Source organism: Fistularia commersonii, chromosome 20, assembly GCF_037954325.1.
Source record: "Fistularia commersonii isolate RoL2024-O1a breed Wild chromosome 20, RoL_Fcom_v1.0, whole genome shotgun sequence".
Taxonomy (NCBI): Eukaryota; Metazoa; Chordata; class Actinopteri; order Syngnathiformes; family Fistulariidae; genus Fistularia; species Fistularia commersonii.
This window is the reverse complement of record NC_141303.1, coordinates 15,087,947-15,105,432: the sequence shown is the minus strand read 5'-3', so window position 1 is coordinate 15,105,432 and position 17,486 is coordinate 15,087,947. Positions and strand designations below refer to the sequence as shown.

The 17,486-nt window shown below is 47.6% G+C and overlaps 1 protein-coding gene across 4 annotated transcripts in view; it reads left to right on the top strand.

Moving 5' to 3' along the window:
- The first annotated feature begins 4,121 nt into the window (after positions 1 to 4,121).
- The window catches only part of fam184ab (family with sequence similarity 184 member Ab), a 102,378-nt gene continuing 89,013 nt past the window's right edge, over positions 4,122 to 17,486 (top strand). For all 4 annotated transcript variants that reach the window (XM_086167374.1, XM_086167373.1, XM_086167372.1 and 1 more), the window contains exons 1-2: positions 4,122 to 4,457; positions 4,616 to 4,844. In XM_086167374.1, coding sequence (XP_086023500.1) covers positions 4,665 to 4,844 — 180 coding nt within the window. In that variant the 5' untranslated portion in view covers positions 4,122 to 4,457; positions 4,616 to 4,664. The remainder of the gene's footprint in view (positions 4,458 to 4,615; positions 4,845 to 17,486) is intronic.

Sequence of the window (17,486 nt, the reverse complement as noted above, 5' to 3'; positions counted from 1 at the left end):
CCCATGCAGGGGGTTCCCTGACGACCCTACATCACGTGTCAAACTCAAGCCCATGGGCCAAATGTGGCCTGTCACTTCATTTCATGTAGCCTGCGAGAGCATCATAAAAGGTCTGATTGTCTTCAAATAAATAAGTCAAATGCAGGCATTGACTATAAACCACATTTCCCACAATTCATGCCGATCACGTTACCTGCCAAGTGACAACATCCCGCCATTAGATTGCAGTGTATCCACATCAATGCCATTTTCAACAAGAGGAGTTGAGAAATACAAATGAGATAAGTTGAAGCAGATGGAAGACTTTTTCAAGAAAGATGGGAAAGCCAATACATGTTTGTGCGTCAAGGAGAAAAAGCGGTATGCTCCACTCCTGATCTTTATGTTTGAGACGTGTGAATGGTTGTTTGACCATATGATGTTTGAATGGTTGCATTTCTCTACATGACCTGTGGATGAGATGGTGAATGGTTGTCGGTCCATCTGTGACCTGGGATGAGCTGGATCCAGGGTGAACCCTGGCTCTTGCCCAATCAGCTGGGATAGGCTTCAGCAGTGGAGATAATGAATGAATGAAAGTCAGGTATGACTTCAAGGTGATCTTGACTGTCCGCCCAAATAAAAACAACAAACGCATTATGCAGTCCAAGCATCTAATGAACCTCCAGAGAGGTCTTGTCAGTGTAAATGAGAGGTCACTCCAACCTTTGACCTATTTGTCCTCATCTCTTTATCTGAGTCCTAATAGAGTGGAGACAGATGGACAGCCTGACAACCTCACACCTCCATCGGAGACCCTAAAACAACCCAATGATTGCAGAAACGCATCAAACCATCCAAATGGACTCCTTTAGGAGGGGTGGCTGTGGAGAGCTGGCAACGCTTAACCCCACTTCAAAACATTTTTAAGCATGTGGAGAGAGGCTGAACCCTCCTTGTTCAGTTTAAGTGTGCAGATGAACGCAGACTTACAAGAGTTTTGGCCTGTGAAGAGTCCTTTTTTTCTGCTTGGGAAATACATGACCCCCTCTGAATATGCATTACGGTACCCAGTGACGCTTCGGCAATAAAGATTAAGATATGGAGCAGTTTGCAAGTGAGAGTGATGCGTTCAGGCGTCCACGTTGGTGATAAACTGCGGTGTGGCGCGATGGATGGCGTCCAGCCAGCGGGAGATGGAGAGGCGCTGATAGAGTCGGAGCTGCTTCTGGGCTAACAGGAAGTGGACCAAAGTAGACCCAAATGCGAGTGCTACCACTTGCAGCTCTGTGGATGTTAGCTAAATGATGGTTAGATCAGGTTAGTTTTTATTTCCATGGCACTGAATCAGATGGCGGTTGCCACACGAAGCTTTCCATGTGGAGCAGGTCCGGACCATACTCTTTGAAATGATCTACTGAAACCCAGGAGCAAGTACTCGGTGAGGAAACGCTGTATTCTTTCTGTGCAGAAACCGCGGACTGATCCCAGCTCAATGTGGGCGGCCGTCTGCCTCAACCAGGAAACGTAAGTTCAGAGGACAATCAACCCTTTATCCCCATACAAAGCCATCTTTCTTGCATTTAAAACGACATACATGGAAATGGAAAAACCTTCCATCTATCATTTCAAAGCAAATGGCTAATCGCTCTTCTGCGTAAAAACGTGAGCCCCTAGTTGTGTGCTTCCCGTCTGTCTCCATGGAGATGAGAACTTTGAAGAGTGCCCTAAGGGTGCAGTCAGTTGCCATGTGCAGGTGGCTCAACCATAACAATGACTGACTCCCGAGTTCTCCAGAGTACTCAGGAGTACTCTGCATTTCTCCAGAGTACTTGGACTACCATGCCTCCCAGTCTACGTCCTCTTGGAGTTGCCCGTTCTTGTAGTTCAGGGCAACTCCACCTCATTGGTCCACACGAGTGCTCCGCTGCTCCCTATTGTTGACATTCACACTTGCTGTAATTCCCGTAGTTGTTATGGTGCCCTGGCAGTAAGCGCCTCTACGTGTCACAGCACTACATACTGTCCCGACATGTGTACTGCAGTTTTCCAGCTGTTTCATAGCGATTGAAATGTAAGAGAACATTGTCATGTAAACGGGGGCCTCGATCTGTGGACAGAAGCTCCAAGGGTCCGCCTGGAGTGCTTACACACTGAGACAAACCCCATTGTCTTCAAGCCAAGATGTTTTGTGTCTTAAATTCGGCCCATCCTTGACAACAAGGAGGGTTTACTGCCCAAAGCTGATTTCACTGTGAGGCCAACACTTTGGAAAGTTCCCTGATTTACATACGTACGAATGCCCACTGTGGGTGCCGCAGAAATAACCAGGCCATTGCATAAACAGAGGAGTCAGGGCGACGATGTGCGGCAACGCCTCACACCCCCTGCAGCCGTCATCCCTGGTCACTTTCCCTGGTCACTCCCGCCTTCGCTCGTGAAGTCGTTAAAAGGCAAAGGTGCGTTCAGGCTCCACGGAGGAGCTGCAGGCATCATATGACCTCCCTGCTGGCTCTCATATGGCACACACCAATTTAACCCTTCCACCTCTAACTCCTCTGCTGACAACATTCAGCCAGTACCCAACGGTCTGTAGCATTTTATTCTAATGATGCTAATGCTAATATTTGATAGGTCTCTGATAGGGTTGTCAGTTTCTAAAGCTGCTGCCATCTTACTTTGATGAAAATTAATTAATTTAAAATGTTCCAAACATTACCTGAAAAGCAAAACTCAGAAAATAATCCATCGTTATTTAATAATAATAATAATACATACGATTTGTATAGCGCTTTTCACGGTACACAAAGACCGGTTATTATTATCAAAACAAGGAGGAGAAGCTGCTGAATGGTGTGGGGGTGGCATGGCAAGGGTTAACATTGATTTCCAGGCCAGATGGTGTGCAAGTTTTAATCTTTGGTTTAAAAATAAATAAAAAAATAAAACCACAGCACCGCCGCACAGGACGAGAAGGAAACCATCAGCCGGGAGATGAAATCAGCTTCTGTTTGTTTATTTGTGTGATTGGACATGAATGAAGGCAAGAGTGTGAACAAAATCTAGAGATGCAGAGGTGGTCTGAACCACCTCACAGCCAGAAGGTCCCTGGCTGGACTCCACCAGAGGACCTACTTGTGTCTCTATGCATCTCTATATGACGCTTGGATGAGAAGGTGAATGCTTGTTTATCTCTATGTAATGTACAGATGGTGGCTGAGAGGCTGAATGGTTGTTTATGTACATGACATGTGGATGATGGATGAGAGGGTGAGCATGTCTCTGTATACCGTGTGAATGAGAGGATGAACGGTTGTTTATCTACATGATGTGCAGATGATAGATAAGAGGGTGAATAGATGTTTATCTACATGATGTATGGATGAGAGCGTGAATGGTTGTATGACTGTGACGTGTAAATGACTTAGTGAATGGCTGCATGTCTCTATGACATGTGAATGACAGGGTGACAATGACGTGGATGACGGATGAGAGGCTAAATGTATGTCTCTGTATGACGCGTGAATGAGCAGATGAGTTGTTGTTTATCTTCAGAATGTCTGGATGAGAGCATGAACGGTTGTATGACAGTAACGTGTGAATGAGTGAGTGAATGGCAATTAACCCCTATGACAAACCCACGGGCCACATCTGGCTTGTTTTGCATTTTTATCCAGCCCGCCAAACTATTTTCTTTGAATATTTTAATAAATATCTCCATTCAATATTGAATTTAGACACTCCTTTTTTTTCCTTTTGTTTAATTTTGTATGGAAAATAATGTGGGTACATTTATATCTTCATTAATGGTTTTAATGTTGAAATAAAATGCCAAAAAATGTAAATATTATAATTAAATCTTTCATTAGGTTCAATTTACATGCTACCCAGTTGGCCGGTGCATAAAAATAAAAAAAAAATGTGGCACGTCAGACAAAATAATTGCCCACCCCTGCTATATGACGCGTAGAATGGTTCTATATCTCTATACGACGGGTGAATGAGAGGGTGAATTCCTCCCCCCGGGTGGTCCGAATGAGGATTTCTTCCTCTTTCGTTACATTACAATGTCATCGGCTCTTTTGGGCGCTTGAGATCTGCTGGTTTCTCTGACGGTAAGTGAACGCAGCGCAGCGCTACCACCCTTCGTGAATGCACCATAAACTGTTGAGGTGATCCATGGCAACAGAGGAGCAGCGCGCCCGAGCATACACACACATATTCTCTCTCTCTCTCTCTCTCTCTCTCTCTCTCTTTGTAACACAAACACACACACACCTTCAGTCTCTCTCAATGATGTACCGAGGACGGATCGGTGCTAACGGCGCGCTCTGACCGATCCCGGTACCAAGGTGACCGAGCGCCCGGTCCGCCAGCCTCCCCCGTCCGCGGCTCCACACCGGCGGCGTGTGCCCGCAGTGCCGCCCGGCCCTCGGACCGCCAGACCCGGGGACGCGATCGGAAGCAGCGCGGTGAATGTAAGCTAACACGGCGCGTCGACCTGGGGATGCATAAATGTCAAAAAAAAAAAAAAAAAATTATTTACATATATATAAGAAAAATAAATAAATTGCCGATCGGTTAGTGAGTGAAATCGAATTTTAAATCAAATTATAAACAAGTGTCCCGTCTCCAGATGACCACCCCAGCCTTCGCGGCTCTCCTCTGAAGCGTCACCGCGGAAGATGGCGACTGGCTCGGGCTGGCAGCAGTACTACTGCCCCGCCGGCCAGGGGAAATACTCCGGCTCGTCCTCCTCCTCTTCGTCCACGGCCGCCGGCGCGTCCTTCCAGACTGGCATCGCCATGGAATATACCCAGGACCTGCACCTGAAGATGAGCAAGAAGATCGCGCAGCTGACGAAGGTAAGGGGCCCCGCTTTTCTCTGCCGCGGGAACCGGCGGCTCCACGAACGCGGTCTCGTAAGCGGCGCTTTTGGCGCCGGACTCCATCCGGAATGTTCCCGATTTTAGCGTGTGTTTTCTCGCTGTCGGTGCCCGCTCGCAGATTTGAGGAAAACGTATTGGTACTTCCGACCACCAGACCCTCGCCGTGCTTCCGGCGCAAAGTTAAAGCTTGAGCGTCTCGGTTAAAAAACGATTTAATTTGCTGGCCGCGACGCGTCGGAGGCAAAGGTGAGGGATGATAGCCCGGCGGCTGCAAGCACCTTAGCTAGCTGCCGTCCAGCTTCCTCCAGATGTGCAAAGGGGAGGGGGGAGCCGGGAGGACGGGGGCAGGCAACCGGTGCGTTGCTGAAATAGTCGAATTGTTGACGGGAGTTTGGTGTTGACTGTCCCGGTGGTGGTCGGGCTGCTGTGGAGCGGGTCATTAAACACAACACGAATTCCATTAGTCATGAATCAGCTGCAAGCCTTCTGAGGACCCTACACTCAAGGAAGACGTGGAGAACTTCGGCTCACGCCGAGGAACCTTAGGGAAGAGTGACTAGACTTGGTCTTCAAACGGAGCGGGACACCAGGTCTGGGAACATCTAAACCCACATAGGAAAAACAAATGTCAGGGTGGGAAGAGAATAGGCAGGCTGACTATGGGTTTCCTCCAACTTCCATTTCACAAACTTTCTAATCTGGGGTCTTTTTGTGATGCTTATGTGGAGGACTTTTGGAACATTTGAGGTTTTGTTTCTGAGACGATTCCCTGAACAGCTGGGAAAGGCAGGAGCTCCATCTCACGTCCTCTGGATTTGCCAGTCATTTCTTTTCTATGAAAATGTCAGTGTTTTCGGCCGTTCCTTAAGTCGATTTTTTTGAGTGGAACATAATTTCCACACTAATTTTCTGGGCAATCTTGAGGGGGTTCACAATATCATTCATTCATTCATTCATTCATTCATTCATTCACGTGTTATTTGCAATGTGAACCTGGCTCAGGAATATTGGGGGGCTGCAGCCAATTTGAGCTGTGATTACACAAGAAGCTCACCCTGGACCAATCACAGAGCCTCATATTTAGACACAGCCATTCACTCTCTCATTCACATCATACAGAGACATACAAGAATTCACCCACGCGCCTGGACAATGTAGGGTCTCCAGTGGACCTCCTGCATGTTCTGCAGAGAGAGACTGTGGAAGGAAGCCCACGCAGACACGGGGAGAACATGGAGCCTCCACACAGGAAGTCCTCCTGCAGGGATCCAACAAGGGACCTCCTGGCTGTGAGGTGGAGGTTCTCACCACCTTGCCTTCATATTTGAAATCAGTGTAAAGTGCGTCCTGCGGCTGCGGAGAGTGGATAATAAATCCTCTGTCCGACCTCCGAGGTGATTGAGCCTTTCCCTTCTCTTCGCTTTCCTGGGCTCGTTTTGAAATTTTCAGCCCCTCTCCCCCCGCTCTCGCAATCCCACAAACGCACCAGCGTGTCGAACCAGAATTTTTATTTTCCCTCCGTTTGATGCACATTTCTATGAAATATTAATCCCCCGCCGTATGAATATCCCGGCTCCCGATCGCATCCACAGCCTCGTTATCAGGAATCACGTCAGCTACGCATTTTCTGGTGCTTTTACATCTTACATGTGACCGAGCCCCTGGGATTTCAAGGGCGGTGTGCGTGTGTGCGCGCACACATGTGTGTGTTTTCCTGCCTTGAGGATCAATGTTTTCATCTCTCACTTGACAGGAAATGACACGGTTCCCACTCGGGGGTTCAGTCGGGGGTCGGAACACGTGTGTGGATATGTGTGTGTCAGTTGTCATGCAACAGCCTGCTTTCTCTTCATGCGTGTTTCCAGATGAAAGTCCTCATCCTGGTCTCCCAGCGTGGATCCCAATCACGAGCCTCCATTCATCTTGTAATAATGAGCATCAGCTCATTATTTGACTGCGTCCTCATTGGGATTAGCCCAAATGTTTCTTTGTGACGGTTATCGTTCTGTGTGAGTGTTAGTCTGGATCCATCCCGGGACTAGGCCTGGTGGCATCTCAGGTGGACGCCTGCAGCCGTGGGATTACTATGTTTGGGCGGAATCCTGAAGGAAGCAGCAGGAAGTGGACTTTTGCTGACGTGCAAGACATGAAAACAATAACCCAAAAAATGAGCGTCGACGGTCAGAATGAAGCTGCTCAGCTGTTGGTTGGCGATTAATCAGATTAATCTATGGCCCACTGGGGATTAATTCTGAACCTGTGCAGGAAATGAAGAGAAACAGGAAGTGCGTGATGGGATAGTCGGACATTCTCCCCATTTGGACACCACCTGAGACATGTTAGGATTCCTTCAGTTATTTATTCATTCATCATTTCAGCAGCTTGCTCTCAGGGTCGTGAGAGGCGGGGTTCGACTTGGACCATGCAACCATTCACTCTTTCACCCACATGTCTGGGCCAATCAGGGTCTCCAACTTTATTGGACCGAGGTTCGAACCCAGAGAACCCCGGGGAACCCCAGGGAGAACTTGGAGACTCCATACGGAAAGGAACCCTGTGGGAATCCAACCGCGGACCTTCTGGCTGTGAGGAGCATCTGTCTCCACATGAGGCTGCAGGGAAAGTCACTCAGAAGGAGGCCTCCCTGGTAGCGGCGCTGACTCATGACTCAGCTCCGTCTGCGACGGGACTCCTCTCCTCACTGGATTATCCACCTCCTCCATCCACCTGGTTGCTCCTGTGGCAGCTTCTCGCTCTGGCGCCGAGCCGGTCGCCAATTGGCTTCTAATTTGCCGGTTTGTGATGCAACTCTGGTGTTTATTTAAGATCCTCACCGCCCGACTTTAATCCCCCAAAGCTGCTTTACGCTCTTTTGTGCGCGTCAGGATTTCACTCTCATGACTTTGGGCTTCTTTTTCATCATCACTCTGATGGTTCTGCCTCTTTGTCAGGAAAAGGAGACGCTTTTTCTGCTGCGCCGGCGACTTTCCTATAAAAGATATAAATTCAGACGGGGGAGAAGAGGAAAAGTGGGTCGAGGGTTTTAAGGGGAAAAAAAAGCTGAGGCTGATTTTGTCGACAGGGAGATGTTTCTTCTGGTCAGGAGAACAAATGTGTTATGTTCCTTTTGTATGTGTGTGTGTGTGTGCGTGTGTGTGTGTGTGTGTGTGTGTGTGTGTGTGTGTGTGTCTGTTTGCACTGTGATGCCTGACTGGGTTTAATGTAGGATGCAAGTCAGAAATAGAAGCTCAGAGCTCTTCTGTGTTTGGTGGGAAAAGAAATTGAAGAGATGGGAATTGTGAAATACCATAGTGTGTGTGTGTATAGGTATAACTCCAGTCTTGATCTGTAGAACTCAGTCTACTTCAAGTACCGGCCTGTATCCAGGCGGTACTTGCTATTTTTGGCTAAAATAGATTTTTTTAACACGATTAATTAACTTATTTATCAGCAATTAATTGATTTGATTAATTTGAAGACATTTTTTAACTCATGCGCAATGACTCAAAATCCCAGGTTCCCAGAACCGACTCCACAAAGATGGCCGACTATAAATTACAGAGCATCTGGATGGGCAGTTTGAGTCCAAGTAAAACCCCAGACAGGACGACGGAGTGACAGGATGTAGTTGTTACTGTCTGCAGGAAGGAGTTTTCCTTTCGCCGAAGCACTTCCTGCTTAAAGTCAGCGACAAGCTGACGGTATCTGGGGATTCTTCTGCAGGGACTTTAACCAATGGTGACGGCCATCTTTGTTTCCTGCACCAGAGTAACAACAAGAACATCTTGTGTTTTAGCACTTGAAGGTGGTCCAGGCGCCGTCTGCTGACCGAGCTGGAGGTTTACAGCAGCTGCAGAGGACAGAACACATCGACCACCATCACTCTGAGCGTGCATGTGCATGCCTGTGTGTTTGCGTGTGTGTTTGTGTGTGTGTGTGTGTGTGTGTTTTTGAGTGTGTGCGTGTGTTGGTTAATCCGGGGCGGTGCGGCAGATGGTCGGAGAGATGCCGATGTTGATGCTGCTCTTCCACAAACAACTCATGCTCTTCACTGGTGTCTCATCCAGCTCTCAGTGTTTCCTAATCCACATTCAGCAAATACCAGCACTAGGACTACGATCACTGCTAATACCGTTAAACCAAACTGTATATAATAAGGTCAGTATTTTGATCAGAACAATGTGCGCACAAGCGAAGCCATTTCGTCAGGGTTTTGACCTTCTTTGGTGCCACTCAGCTGATTGGTTGCAATGAGGTCACATGACCAGAGGCGGCAGTGGCGTCGGCGCGTCAGCACTTGCCCCGCCTCCGATTCAAATGCCTCTGCAAATCACTTCTCTAGTAAACATGGAATCAGCATTTGCCCCCTTTCAGATCTCTCTCAGTCGGCGTCTGCTAAAACCCTCGGTGTCAGTAGACGCTTCCACTTGCCATCATCACTGTGATGATGTTATAATGGTGTTAATTACAGGGAGGGATATGTGTGGGGGGGCATTCACACACTTTGGTTTCAGCCGCTGGAGCTCTATCTCTCCGTGTGGAAAAATGGAAAAAATGCAAATCAGTCGACTTTCATGGAAGATTCTGTGTGTATGTGTGTGTGTGTGTGTGTGTGTGTGTGTGAGAGAGAGAGAAAGCGCGAGAGAACGAGAAAAGCCTGCAGCACAGGGCATTTCATTATCAACAAGTACTTACCAGGGGAAACAGGAAGTGATGTCACAGTGCGTGCATGTGTGAGTGTGTGTGTGTGTTTCCAGAGGCGACAAACTGGAGATTAGCCCTCTTGGTAATCTCTGAATGCGGAGAACCATAACCAGGTGTGTATGTGTGTGTGTGTGTGTGTGTGTGTGTGTGTGTGTGTGTGTGTGTGTGTGTGTGTGTGTGTGTGCGTGTGTGTGTGTGTGTGTGCGTGTGTGTGTGTGTGTGTGTGTGTGTGTTTTAGCTATAAGGAGTGGAGCTTATTAACCTCTGCAGTATGCTTCTTCCCTGATTGTCACAATTCTCTGTCAGATTTCATTAAGATATGGCAATGCACACACACACACACACACACACACACACACGCACGTCCTCATGTACTGTTCTACACATAGGAGAAGGGTGCGAGATATGGGGAGAGAAAGAGTAGGAGATCGGCCCGGAGCGCAGTCCGCCCGAGTAAAAAACATGCGCGCACACACACACAGACGTGCGAGGTGTGTATTAATGTGTATTGGTGGTGATTTGATGAGTCATGTTGACCTTCATGTTCCTCTTCTTCCTCTAATGAAGCTCTACTGTCTTTCTGTTTCCGCCGTTCAAACACATGTTTTTTTTCGGCAGGTTAGTAGAAGATGTTGGGTGGTTCCTCTTTGGGAGTATGGAAGATGGAGAGGATCAGAGGGGCAGCACATGGTAGATGTCCTTGAGATAAAGTCACACTGAGATGGTTTGGACATGGACAAAGGAAGGTGTTTGTGAAGCTCTGGGTAGAAGGATGCTGAGGTGGAAGGAGGTCTCCAGGAAGACCAGAGAGGAGCTTTCTGGATGCAAGAGAATGGTTGGATATGAAAGACGAGGGTTAGATGGAGGCAGATGATTGGCTGTGGAGACCCCTGAACACAGCAGTTCAGAGGGCATGAAGGAGATCATGCCACCCATCCGTCCCTGGATGATCATCATTTCTTTTCAAACTGGCTCCCAGGGGTGTGGCCGCCTCTGGTGAGTCACCTGCCCCCAGGCTCCTCTGTTCCAGTTCTTCTCCTCTGATCCACCTCCCAGAGGTATGTCATATCTCCACCACTGGAACACAGATCAGACGTTTTCCCGAGAACATAGTGAATGGGGTGCTGTGATGGAGTTAAATAGAGTGGTTTCCTCCTGACTATGCGGGGACGTCATGTTCTTCCATTATGCCAAGAGTGGCTCAGGGCAGAGCGTCTATTGGGCGGGATCGTCCCCTGAAGGCAGCGCAATGCGTTCAGGTGATGTAACCCTCCGTCTGGTGGCCATATTGTGAGGCGGTGGAGACGCACGCTGCGTTATGTAAGCTGCCACTACTCACTGATTGACGCTGAAAGTTCCTCTGATCCACCATATATTTTACTTCATTTGTTTTTATCTTATTAGTTTGAACTATTTCAATTTTATTCATTTTTTTATTCGCTATTAAGTTACTTTTAACACATCTCGCACATTGCCTTTAATATTTAGATTAATTCTTCCAATTTTTATTTTTTATTTTGTTGAAATCCTTGTGAACCCTGACTAAAGTCTTGCTGACCTACAATATAATATATTAGTAGTTCCTATTCTAATAATAGGATATAATAGAATATGATATAATTGATTATTTTAATCAGATTAATCAGAGTTAATTTGTGACATGATGTAAAGTACCATGTAAATTGATACGGTACTTTAAACAGGAAGTGCTTCGGCAGGAGTGCAATGAATACTTCCTGTCGCTCCATCATCCCGCCTCGGGCTTGTTTGGTGTCCAACCTCCTGTCCTGAAGCCCTAAACGTGGCGTTTAGAGTCCGGTATCTTGGTGGAGTTGATTGTGACACCAGACAGTTTTGAACACCAGACCGTCAGGAGGTCTTGTCCTCGGGCACCTCGGCAGGTGGAGGGGTTGGGTTTCAAAGCGCCAACTTTCTTCTTGAAGCCTGCTCTGACTGCTGAGCCACAGTTATCTGCATTAAAAAAAATGTCATCAACTTAATCATGCCATCTAATTAATCTGGATTAATGCATTCGTTTGGACAGCCCTAAATATGACTTATCAGATATAAATTTTTTTTGTTCTGCCCAACCTGTATCCATTAAGTCTCCCTGAGCTCAACCAGTCAATCAAGCCTAGCCAGTGGGAAAAAAAAAAACAACTGAATTTGACAGGAAGCCTCTGGCCTCTCGCTAAGCCAGAAGACGGGTGGACATGGCGGCGGAGGTTTCCAAGCTAAAGTCTTACTCAGATATTCTCGGCGATGGAGCGAGGACAGCGCAGATTCCGGCGGTTGGGCATCATTATTCTCCACATGCAACATATCTGGGCTGAAGCCCCACCCCCTGAGACCAAGCGCTTCGCCATCGCTCAAAGAACGCGGGAACAAACAAAACCCCATTCCTTCTTCGTCTCATTCCTGTTCAACCCCCCCCTTCCTCCTTGGCGTCCGTCCCCGCCTCTGTTTATCAGTCCGTCCTTCCCGTAGGTCAAAGGACATCCAGGCGGCGAGCGGCCCGACCACAGCTTTATCCCGCCGCCGGTTCTCCATCTCCCCGCTCAGATAAGATAAACCCAACCCTCCTCCTCCCCGAGGAGGCAGGAGACACAAGGGTCGCCGCCATGGCCAGGAAGGGAGGGGGAGAAACGTCGGATTTACTGCCAGAAAAAAACAAACGAATGATAAAAACAAAACAACTGAATTTTGTCATGCAGCCACGGGAAAATTAAATGGGAAAAAAAAATCACATCACATGTCGGGACACGAGGAAAGAATTAAAACGGCAGAAGAGGAGAAAGAAGGGCCGTACCCTCTCCACTTCATCTCCTGTTGCCATGGAGACGCAGCCGTTTTTTATTTATTTATTTATTTTTATTTTTTTCCTCCTTTCTTTATTTTTTTATTATAAGTCAAGCTACACGTCAGCCGTTAGCGGCGAATGTATTCTAGAGACCGACGATGACGCCGCCGTCATGGTGGAGCCCCCACTGGTATGTTCACCATTTGGACCCTGGAGGTTCTGGACGTCGCTGATCGACACAGAAGTGAAAGCAATCATATTTCAAAACATTTCCTATATGCATTGAGTAATACCGTCACAAGAGGAACCAGCAGGAACTGAGCTCACAGGCCTCCTTGAGAACCTGGGAGATTATTGACAAGTTCCACAGAAGCACCTAGCTCAGGCCTGGCCAACCTGTGGCTCCCAAGCCACAAGCGGCTCTCACGTTTATGTCAATTTTTGTATATGTGTGCTTTTTTTTGCCCTGCACAGAGAACCCCGGATGCGACACGCGATTGCACAAGTAAAAAACACACAAACACAAAATTCGACATGCACTTAAGAGCCGCATGCGGCTCGGGAGCCACAGGTTGGCCAGGCCTGACCTAGCTGGTGACTCAGGTGGAGAGGTGGTCCATATGTGTTTGTGACGTATGACTAAAAGGGTGAATGGTTGCATGTCTTCATATGTGGCCATGTGATCGACAGGTCCTCTCGCCCCTGTGTGTAGATCATGAATAGACGAGTGACTGAGAAGCGTGGGACTCAAACATCAGCATCTTGAAGAAATATTGGGAAGCGCTTTGAAAGCTCCTTTAAACTATAAATGGAAATATGAGTGAAAATGATGAAAATAACAACAAAATCAATAAGTTGTAATCTTTCAGGTGAAAGTAATCGAGTTAAAGTCTAGAAGAGAAACAAGACAAAACCAAAAATGATTGTTCCGAGGGTTAAAGTGTCTGTGGAGGTTCTCAGTCATCCAGGTCATAGGGAAATCTTCTTGCTGTGGCAACTGGACTTGAAATTCTTCACTTGTAGACGTTTCAGCCGTCATCCCAGAGGGTCTTTCACTTCTTCAGAATTGAAGATCTCAACAGAGCTTAGGTGGGTTAACCCTTTCACTCCTACTGCTGTTCGAGCCGCTGACTCAATGGGCGCTGGTTTAGTGGAATCGATGTGGCCTGCAGCTCCAGCAAAGCCTGCTCTGCTGCCCTAGGGCCGTCTGCTCCTTTTCCTCCTCCTCACCACTTCATAACACTGTCTAGCACAGCTCGCTGCAAAGGCTTCCACCCTGGGGCTTCGGTCCAGCGGTGGAACCGCCATGAGAACCGTAGTAAATCATGCCGATGCCTTGTTCACTTGAAGGTGGTTGCCATGGTTACTCCCGCACATTACAAGTCCTGCTAATGTCCGACTGATGTCAGGACCCAACGGGTCCTTGTGCTAATCAGAATATCAGGCTTCTGTGTGTGTGTGTGTGTGTGTGTGTGTGTGTGTGTGTGTGTGTATGTCTGTATGTGTGTGTGTGTATGTCTGTATGTGTGTGGGTGTGCATGTGTGCATGTGTGTGTGTGTGTGTGTGTGTGTGTGTGTGTGTCCAAGCGAGCCCTGGCCACCTGAAATGAGATGATCACCACAAGGCTCCTTGGCTGATCATGATGTTCCATCCAATCCCATCCCTAAATGCAATAAAGTAACTGTAACTGTAAGTGCCTGCAGTTGTGACAGAGCATGAATCAATCTGTCGCCACCGTTCATGGTTACTTCTCGTGATGTTGGAGCTCTCGCGGTTCGTGGTCCCGCCAGCGTTCATGACGGCCATTCCCCTTTTGAATTGTTTTTCATCAGACATCTCATAATAGTTTTGGAAGCATGCAATGCTTCTTCTGTTGCCGGGATACGAGGATCTGCGCCATTCATGGAACTCCTGGAGTGCGTCTGCTCCTTCACTGGATTCAACACGGGGAGCACACCTGTCAATCTCACCTGTCAGTCACACCCATCTATTGATCCGGAGCTCGGTTTGTTGATTCCGATCACGAGTTTGTGTGACAGCTCTGTGGCTGAGCTTCAACCTTTGACCCTCCCAACATCCAATGTGTTTTTTCACCTCCAGCCCCGCAATGACGCATCCATTCTGACTGCCCACTCTATTTAGATATCTGGTTGCCGCAGCAACTGAAACACAACAAATGACGATATCGCGCGCACACACACACACACACACACACAAACATGCTGAGTTACAGCACACTGAATTCCATTAGTAGCGGCATGAGTGACTATAGCATTTGTAGCCTACAGCGCCTCTTTGTTTTTGCATTGTGTGTGTGTGTGTGTGTGTGTGTGTGTCTGCGTGTGCGTATGAGCCTGCGCTGTCCTCCTCCTACCCCAGAGGGATTTGCTGCACTGCTTATTTATTTATTTATTTATCCCCCCTCATTGCTGTCGTTCTCATTGTTTGCGTCTCAAGCCGCCAAGCTCTGGAGGCTAGTCACTAGTCGCCTTGACAACAAGCAGCTGAACCCCCCCTAAACAAAACAATTCCCGTGCAATTATATATTTACAATTTGAATGCCTTAAAGTCATAATTTTTTTAACACAAACTATTTGAATTTATCATACTTCAAAGTTTTCATCAATTAGCATATCAGCTAAACTTTGGCTGGAAGCCTTTGAGATACCGGTGTGTGCGTTGTGGAGATGTTTAACCTGTGAAATATGGCACCAGGGCTTGCCGCCGCCGTACCTGATCCGCAGCTCACCTTTACTGCAGTGCTTCAATGACCTGCCGCTGCAGATCATTCACCTCCTTCTCCATAGGATGTTCCTGAGGCTGTTCCTCAGCGTGTTGGGACACGGGGGAGAGCCAAGAAGTCACGGCGTTCAGCCCGCAGGATATAACAAAACACAATAAATGCTTTTCATTTTGTTATTTTGCACCTGTTGTGTACTTCTTGAAAGAACTTTCAGGAGAACCTCAGGCACTCCTGGACATCTTCCCAGGCCCCGTCCACTGCAGCGCTGAGTGCTGTGGTAGGAAACAACAGCAACAAAACGACAGCACTGTGTTGTCAGCATAGAGTGAGGTACGCGGTGGTTCCACTCTGCTGCTCTCTTGGAATTTTCCGCCATTTTCTGCAACTGACACTCTCTGTGCCTTCAAACTGGGTGTTCCATAGATTTTCATCCCCTCATCCCATCAGTGTCCAACTTTCAGCCTTTCCCACATTAGCCATGCCCACTTCCAGTTTCTGACCAATCACACGGTAGTTGTCACAGCCTTCGCAGCATCCATTCCCCACTCCATATTACTCATGTTCTTCTTTGACGGACAACTTCCATGCGTTCCCTCTGTCCTCCTCCTCCTCAGCCCTCCTCTTTGATTCCCCTGATTTCCAAGGGGCTCGGTTGTTGTGGTGACGTTTGATCCGGCAGAAAACGGGGAATGTGCTTCCCGAGATTAGCCCCTGAGAGCGTGTAAACGCTCTAAAATTAGAGATTAGAGATTAATTAAAAAGCCCTATGCTAATCGCTTAATTGATTTATTCGCGCAAGCGTGCGTGCGTATGTGTGCGTGCGTGTGTGTGCATGTGTGTGTGTATGTGTGTTTGCTTCCAGCTCTCAGAGATGAATTCAATTTTATTCAGTTAAATACACTTTTATCCTTTCAGTTTTCTCTCCTGACTTTGTAGCAGTGACAGTAAACGTTCCTTCTGTGTGATTGTCATTGGTCCATATTTACCTGCCGGGATACTGTGTGTGTATGTGCATGTGTTTGTCTGTGTGTGTGCGTGTGTAGGGTGTTGTTGAAAGAATAGACTGGCTGTACAGGATGTTTGGTGTGTTGATGTATCCCCCCCCCCCGTGTTCTTCTCTATTGGTGTCCCTCAAAAAGCCTGGAAAGAGAAGTCATTAAATGCATTGCACTAATTTCCAACCATGATGGTGAAGCCATATGTGAAGCCTGAATGTGCACTGAGCTCCCAGGGTTCCTCTCTCTTGTGTCCCCAAGGTCTTGAAACAGACCATTGGCGAGGAGGCCTTTTCTTCTGGAGCACCAGCTCATTGGACCAGGGAGCTCCTGACATCGACATGTCTGGTCTGTGGCTTCTTTGGAGCAAAGCTAAGGATCTACTCGTTAACAGCTGCTATCAAACTCCAAAGTGGAGCGGCGGTTAGCGGTTCCACCTCACAGCGGGGCCCCCAATGAAAATCCAACCTGGTCCCTGGTCCCAGGTCCCCGGTTGTATTTCCACAGGGGGCCTTTATGTGAGGAGTCTCCATGTTTTGAGATCTTACATGGTCCAAAATTGTTATAGGCTCGAGATGAGGTCCTGTGATTGGTCAAGAGTGACCAATCTCAGTTGGGATAGTAGATAGTGAATGAATGGATGAACATAGTAGGAATACAGCATCAAAGTAGACTCTAAAGGACAAATAGGCTACAGCTGCATTACCATGACACTCTGAAGGGCAAAGGTTGTCTCCATGGAGACACAGAGTGAACCACCTTGAATCTGGGATGGCAGTGAGCTCTGGGATGGAGGACAAAGATCTACCATGCGGTTGATTGTGTGTATGTCATATCCTTGGACATGCCTGGACAGAGGCTCTTGGAGATGTTTGAAAATGAATCTGTGGAAACAAAACAATCAAAGTGAAGTAAGTTGTACATTTCATTTTAGCATCTGACAGTGATGCTGATGGATGGGCTCTTCATCATTGTCCCCAGGGCCTGGAGATGGGTCATGTAAAAAAATTCCAGCGTATACACACACACACACACACACACACATACACTCTCCTTTTGGGGTAAATTGCGATATATATTTAAACATTAAAGAGGGCTTCAGAGAGCTGCGGTATTAATTAATGACATGTTCCTGGGCCTGGGATCTCCCCGGGGTTGGGCGTCTGATGTCATCTGCTGAAACAGGATGAAGTGGCACGAAAGGCTATTTCTCATGGTGAAGCTCAGCACCAGAAAGACAGAAAAAAAGGACAGAATGCATACTATTTGATTCTCTTCCATCTTCGACCTTCACTCCTCCTCCCCGTCCGTTTTCATCCATCCCTGCCTCCCAACGTCCAAGCGGTGTTTTCACAATGAGTCGCATCTCCTCCCC